The sequence below is a fragment of the Netta rufina genome, assembly GCF_964035555.1.
Source record: "Netta rufina genome assembly, chromosome: 18".
Classification (NCBI taxonomy): Eukaryota; Metazoa; Chordata; class Aves; order Anseriformes; family Anatidae; genus Netta; species Netta rufina.
The window spans coordinates 9,427,952-9,435,515 of NC_140142.1; the positions used below are offsets into that span (position 1 = coordinate 9,427,952).

Genomic DNA, 7,564 nt, shown 5'->3' on the forward strand with positions numbered 1-7,564 from the left:
TCAGCGATATGCAGAAGACAGACATTTTATTGCTTCAGAAAAACACTCAGACGTAACTTTCCACACTGCATCCTTGAGTTCCTGGTTCCTCATGCTGTAGATGAGGGGGTTCACTGTTGGACTCACCACCGAATACAGGACTGCCAACAAAAGATTCAGGAATGAGGAGGACATGGACGGGGGCTTCAGGTAGGAAAATGTGCCAGTGCTGATGTACAGGAAGACCATGACCAGGTGAGGGAGGCATGTGGAAAAAGCTTTGTGCCTGCCCTGCTGTGAGGGGATCCTCAGCACAGCCCTGAAGATCGGCACATAGGACAGCACAATAAAAATAAAACACCCCAGAAGTGAACATGCAGTAACCACAATAAGTCCAATTTCCTGGAGGTAGGCATCTGAGCAGAATAGCTTGAGGATCTGGGGAATTTCACAGAAGAACTGGTCCAAGACATTGCCTTGGCAGAGGGGAAGGGAAAAGGTATTGGCAGTGTGCAGCACAACATTGAGAAAACCACTGCCCCAGGCAGCTGCTGCCATGTTGACACAAGTTCTGCTGTCCATTATTGTCCCGTAGTGCAGGGGTTTGCAGATGGCAATGTAGCGGTCATAAGCCATGATGGTGAGAAGAGAAAACTCTGCTGGAACAAATGCAACAAACATAAAGACCTGGGTAGCACAACCCAAATACGGAATGGTCCTGGTATCCCACAGGCAATTAGCCATGGCTTTGGGAACAGTGGTGGTAATAGTGCCTAGGTCGATGAGAGAGAGGTTGAGGAGGAAGAAGTACATGGGGGTGTGGAGGCTGTGGTTGCAGGCTATGGCGGTGAGGATGAGGCCGTTGCCCAGGAGGGCAGTCAGGTAGATGCCCAGGAAGAGCCCAAAGTGCAGGAGCTGCAGCTCACGTGTGTCTGCAAATGGCAGGAGGAGGAACTCTGTGGGGAAGCTGCTGTTGGACATTTGCTGGCTTTGGCTGTGTTAGTCTGTCCATTGAGAAATTTAAAGAGGAATTTTAGATAGTGTTTTCTGAGCAAAACCTAAAACAAATTTCCCTGAAACCTTCTCAGCAAGAATCACAGTCTTTTCCCTGTGAAGAATACATGCTACGGCTTGTAAAATATTTAGTTTTTATTTTTATTTTATTTTTCCCTAGGGATACAATAATTATCAGGTTAATCCTCTGTGTCCTCTGTGGGCTTCGGAAGTGTCAGTACTACCCTGCTGTATATAGTAAAAATATCAGGGACTGATCCATTACAATTCTCCTTACTGTCCTTCATGGCAGCAAAACAGAAGCATAGACTCCTGAGAGTGCCTTTCATTTAGATAGTGCAGGCGTTGGTGCTCCCCATTAAGAATTTCCCCCAAAGATGTCCTGGGGGTGCTGTGGACCTCTTAGCAGCCTGCCCCAGGCAGCAGGCTCTGGGCACCAGCAGGACCCTGCCCTGTCCTGCGTGTTTCAGGGGGCTCCTTCCAATTGCAGCTTCTCCCCGCAGTGTCCTGGGCAGTTCCCCGGGCAGGCTGAGTGCTGAGGCTGGCAGGCGGCAGAGACCCTGCCCTGGCACACAGCCCCTGGGGCACAGCAGGGACCCTGCTCTGCACCACAGCCCTGGACACCCCTGCCTGTACCCCGGCTGCACAGCCTGCAGCCAGCCTTGCGGGAAGGAACCCTCATGTCCTGTCCCTCTGACAGCTTTGGCAGGTAGTCCCTGCTCTGGAACTTGTTCTTCTCCTATCTTAGGAACTCTTAGGTGTCCTCCAGAAAGATCCCATGTGCTGTGGGGTGTGCCAGCAAATCTGCAGATGGCACCAGGAACAACAGCTGTGTTGCCCTGCAGCCACAGACTTACCCTGTTCAGGGCTGTGAAGATTTCTCTTGCAGTCAGCTCTCAGCATCCCCCCTCCACATTGACTTTAACATCTCCCTCCCTTCTCTCAGCTGCCCTTGTCCCCTGCAGGCAGTGCCCCCAACCCTGCTGTGCTGTGCAGAGGAGCTGCTCCTGGGCAGAGCTGTCTCTCTTCAGTGCTGCCCACTTGCCAGGAGCTCCCCTTGGGCCCAGGAGCCCAGCCCAGCTCAACAGCACAGGGAGCTCTTGACAAGTCCCTGGGCCTCCAGGGGAAACAACTTTGAATCAAACTGATGTAATCACTGCTCTTCCTTCTGTCAGCTAGAGAGGGACACCTACTTCCAGTTACATTTTTTCTCCTAAATCAAAATAAGAGTGCATTATGGGAATCATTTTTCCTGTCCTTTTATTAGTTAGGGCACCCACAAATTGACTGAGAGCTGTATTCTGTTTCTTCCAAGCACTTGTTAACATTGAGGAGAAGGAATCTTTTTCACAGCAAATGAAATCCCTCTGTCTACACAGACTACACAACCAATTGTTGGCCAGCAAGCTCATGGAATCATAGGATGTTTGGGGTTGGAAGGGACCTTAAGGTCTAGTTCCAGTCACTCTTAAATGGGCAGAGTCACTTCCCTCTAGACCAGTTTGCTCCAGCTTTCATCCAACCAGACATTGGACTCTACCAGGAGAGAGGCATCCACCACTTCTCTGGGCAACCTCTTCCAGTGTCTCACCACCCACTGCGTGAAGAGTTTCTTCTTTATATCTGATCTACATCTACTCTTTTCTAGCTTAAAATCACTGCCCCTTGTCCTATCATTACACTCCCTGATAGAGTTTCTCCAGATATTTCTCCAATCTTTCTCTCCCTGTTCTGTTAAGAGAGAGGAGGGAGAGAGTGGCTGTGTGGTGCTTGGCTACCTCCTGGGGATAAAGCACAACACATCTGGGGCACAAACCTAACCAACAGGTGATAAAGGAGGCAGTGAAGGGAGCCAGACCTGGTCAGTCACACTGACTGGTGAGAGCATGGGAGAGAGAGAAAATGCTTCTTCCAGCGAGGTTATCTGACCAGGAATCTTGTCAGTTGGGAAACCAAGGGAAAACAGGGAATACTAGTAAAAGGGGATGTCCTATGATGAGAGGCTGAAGAAACTTGGCTTGTCTAGTGTGGAGAAAAGAAGGCTGAGGAGCGACCTCATTGCTTTCAGCCACTGTCTTAGGAGGGCAAGTGGAGAGGGAGCTGATGACCTCTTCTCACTGGTAACTGATCAGAGAAAGTGTGGGAATGGCACATAGATGCACCAGGGGAGGTCCAGACTGGAGAGTAGGAAAAATTTCTGTACTGTGAGGGTGGTCAAACACTGGAATAGGATTCCTTGAGACCTGCTTGTAGTTCTAGGCCTGTCAATATTCAAGAAGCATTTGGACATTGCCCTCATTGACATGCTGTAACTTTTGTTTAGTTCTGAAGAGGTCAGGTAGTTGGACTAGATGATCTTTGAAGGTCTCTTCCAACTAAACTACTCTGTTCTAGTCTAGTCTAGTCAGTCTAGTCACTACACATGTGGGTAGGCCCCATTTATGTATTGGAAGACCACAATAATGTCTCCTGGAGTCTTCTTTTCTTCAAGGTAATCCCATCTCTCTCAGCTGCTCTTCACAGGTGTATTTGGTGTGCACGGCATGCTTTTGGTAGTCAGGTGGTAGGCTGCAGGGGGTTGCTGGATGGTGAAGAACATCAGTTTGAACACTTTGGGTTAGCTCTCCTGGCTGTGTCCCATCACAATGTCCTGCACAATTCCAACCTACATGGCATGGGGTACAGTATGAGAAACAGAAACCCTTGATGCTTTGTAGACACTCTCCATGACTGTTTCTAAACACTCTCAAAAACATTTACCCTCTGCACTAACACACCTTATCCCTGGAGAACCCCAGTGCAACAGCTGTCCGGAAGAGTGTTTTGTTTTCATCTTTCCTTTAACATGTGACCGAGTCTTAGAAGACGGAAGAGGCTACAAAAGTCTTTGTTTGGAAGGCAAAGTTGAGGCTAAATGAGTCTGGGAAAAAAAAAAAAAAAAAAAGTCTGAGACATAAATAAAAAGATATGCATTTATTGAGCTATTTAAACAACACTAAATTTTTTTTTTTTTGTTTTACTGATGGTGTGGAGAATGTTAGGAAACATGGCATTTGCCTTTTCAAGTAATACTTCTTGGAGCTAGGATGGACATTCTGCTACTCACCAGGAATGATCCAAGATGACCAGGAGTGGCCTCGCAAGGACATCAGGGAGCTCTCTCTGCTGTCATGGGTGAATCCCGTCAGGTCCCATAGATATGTGTATCCCATTTGGTCAAGTATGCCCTGACCTGATCCACTCCCACCAAGTGTACATCTTCCTCCCAGACTCTCCCCATTCTTCGTGACTAGGGATTCCTGAAGGGCAGTCTTGCCGGTACTGACTGACGTGAAAAAGGAATTCAACACCTCTTGTCTTTTCCCTGTCCTGTATCAACAGATCCTGGGCCTCATTCAGCAGTGGGTCCACATATTCCAGAACCTTTCTTTTGTCACTTGTGTACTTCTAGAAGCTCTTTTTACTGCCTTAGACATCCTTGTCCTAATTCCACTGGAGTTGTGCTTTAGTTTTCCGATATGCTTACATGCTTCCTTACATGCTCAGACGAGGCCTTTGTATTCCTCTCAGGGTATCTGTTCTTGTTTCCACCTTCTCTATGCTTCTTTTCTGCGCTGGAGTTTGGTGAGAAGCTTCTGGTTCATCCATGCAGGCCTCTTGCTGTTTTTACCTGACTTTGTTTTTCTTGGGTTGGACTGCCCTTGATGTTGGAGGGGGTGGTCCTGGAATATTAACCACCTTTCTTGGACTGCTCTTCAATACAGGGCCTTACTCCAAAGGACTCTTCCAAGCAGATATCGAAGGGGCCAAAGATGGCTCTCCTGATGAGCTATGCTGCCCTCCCGCAGGATCAACTCCACCATGGTCCATGCAGGGAACATTGTTAACTTATCCTGAGCTTACCATGAACCACAGCTCCCAGATCCCTTTTTTTCAGAGGTATGCTCCATCCACTTGTCCCTCAGTCTATATGTACATTCAGGAATACATGGTCTGATGTATAGAATCTGGCATTAGTTCTTATTGAATTGTATATTGTAGGCGACTGACCAATGTTTTAATCTATCAAGATGTCTCTGTAAGGCCCCTCTACCCTCAAGGCAATTGATAGAGCTTCCTAATTTACTAGATGTAGGGCAGTCCACTCATGTGCCTAAGCTCTCAAACACCTTTTAGAAAGTACTGTCTCTAAATTACCACTTCTCCATTAATCTACTCCCACTTTTGGGGATGAGAGAGATATGTTAAAGGGGAGGTTTATATTATTTAGCTAAATGACAAGGGACAGCTCCCAGGTGAGTGACAAGGCACAAATGGAGGCCACATTTTTAGGCAGTCTGCACTGACAAAACTCTAACACCTGCATTCCCAGTCTCTGAAGTCCTAACTTAAAGGATTACCGCTAAGACAGACACCTTTGTGCACCTCAAATGTCAAATGGTGTTTACATTTGAACAACTCACTGCTCTTCTCTATCTCCTGTAATTACTGTGGGAGTTTAGCCTATATTATTTTTTACATATCTGAGCAGGGATGAAAGAAATCCCAAATTGTGTGGGTTTGTGTCTGATAAGGAAGGTTCTGGGCCCCATTACAGGCCTAGGACATCAAACTCAGAATGAGATGCATCAGTTGACTCCCTGTGATCACTTCCCTCAGCATGGGACAATGTGATCCCTGCCAGTCACATTCTGGGTGTCCTGCCTAAAAGTGGAAGAAGACAAGGTGATTCTTTGATGAATCTTCTCCCAGTAGGAGAAATGACACTGCTGGAAGTAAGTGTCTCTCCCCAGCTCAGAGAGGGAACATCAAGGATTGCTTCAGCCTGATTCAAAATCATTTCCCTGGAGTTCCCTCGTGTCAAGAGCTCCCTATACTGGTGAGCTGGGCCGGGCTCCTGGGACCAAGGGGAGCTCCTGGCAAGCGGGCAGCACTGCAGAGAGACAGCTCTGCCCAGGAGCAGCTCCTCTGCACAGCACAGCAGGGCTGGGGGCACTGCCTGCAGGGGACAAGGGTGACTGAGAGAAGGAAGGGAGATGTTAAAGGCAGCGTGGAGGGGGGGATGCTGAGAGCTAATGTCGTCTACCTGTAAAGCTATCACTGCTCAGAGAAGACGATGGTAGTGGACACCTCTAGAGGTCCCTTCTGACTCAGGAGAGAAGGGGCTGGACTGTGCAGTCAGAGTGTATGACAATCCTGTGTTTTGAGGCCTTTATGGTGTTTGTAATCCCTGCTTCTCAAGGTTACCCAGTGAGTGGGGTAATTCTCAAAACAATGTTCTTCCCCAAGGGAACCTGGAGTACAGCTGGTACAAGAATACTACTGAAAACTTCCCAGAAACTCTACCAGGCATTCCAGAATAAAGAAATCACAAACTTGTGATCACAAATAAGGAGATCGGTTCCAGGGCAGATGTGTTCTGTAGTGGAGAGGGCATTGAGGCAGGCAAGGCTCTTTCCTGCACTGAGGCCACTCGGGAGCCACCGGGAGCCAGAAAGGACAGCAGGAAGAGGTTCTTCACCAAGAGGGTGGTTGCACACTGGAACAGGCTCCCCAGGGAAGTGGTCACTGCACCGAGCCTGTCTGAATTTAAGAAGAGATTGGACTGTGCACTTAGTCACATGGTCTGAACTTTTGGGTAGACATGTGCGGTGTCAAGAGTTGGACTTGATGATCCTTAAGGGTCCCTTCCAACTCAGGATATTCTATGATTCTATGATTCTATCATGGGAAGGTCTATGCGACACTGGGCCTACTGGCACCAGATGGGATGCGCCCCTCTCAGAGTGGGAGAAGGATTTTTGCCCAGGAGTTAGCGGGGCTGATAGACAGGGTTTTAAACTAGAGTTGAAGGGGGAAAGGGATAAAATAAGGCCCGCCGGTGATAAGCTAAGTGATGGAGTGCAAAACCTTGTCAGATGTCAAGTGGGAATATCACAAGGCTGACACAAGCAGGTCCAGGAGGTTCCTAAAGCACCGCGATGATAACTTCTTGGTGCAAGTGTTAAGGGAGACAACTAGGAAAGGGGCCCTCCTAGATCTGTTGCTGGAGTATACAGAGAGTGTTGTGGGGGCTGTGGAAATTGGTGGCTGTCTTGGTCATAGTGACCATGAAGTGGTTGAGCTTAAAATTTTTGTGACAGGAGGAAAACTGCTGCCAAAACTTCAGCCCTGGATATGGGGAGAGCAGACTTCAGGCTGCTCAGAGGACTAGTTAGCAAGGTCCCCTGGGAAACTGTTTTTGAAGGTGTCGGCATCCATCAGTGCTGGTCAGTCTTTAAACACTGCATCCTAAAAACACAGGTAGTCAAGAAGGTGGGGAAGCAGGCCAGCTTGGCTGACCAGGGATCTTATTCTGGAGAAGAGGGATGAAAAGAAAGTGTATGGCTGTTGGAAGCAAGGTCAGGCAAAGTGGAAGGACTACAGGGATGCTGTTCGCGTTTGTAGGGAGAAGATTCCTGTGGCCAAAGCCCAATTAGAGTTGAAGCTGGACACATCTGTGGGTGACAATAAACAGTTTTCTTTTAAAGATATGAATAGAAAAAGGAGGACCAGAGAAAATATATATCCT

At 48.0% G+C, this 7,564-nt stretch overlaps 1 protein-coding gene across 1 annotated transcript; it reads right to left on the minus strand.

Annotated features, from left to right (window-relative positions):
• LOC311216416 (olfactory receptor 14A16-like) lies at positions 1-960 on the minus strand (the record flags this gene model as incomplete). Its single annotated transcript, XM_084297955.1, has 1 exon — positions 1-960. One exon carries the CDS (start codon positions 958-960, stop codon positions 1-3), a length of 960 nt encoding a protein of 319 aa, XP_084154081.1.
• Between the last annotated feature and the right edge of the window lie 6,604 nt (positions 961-7,564).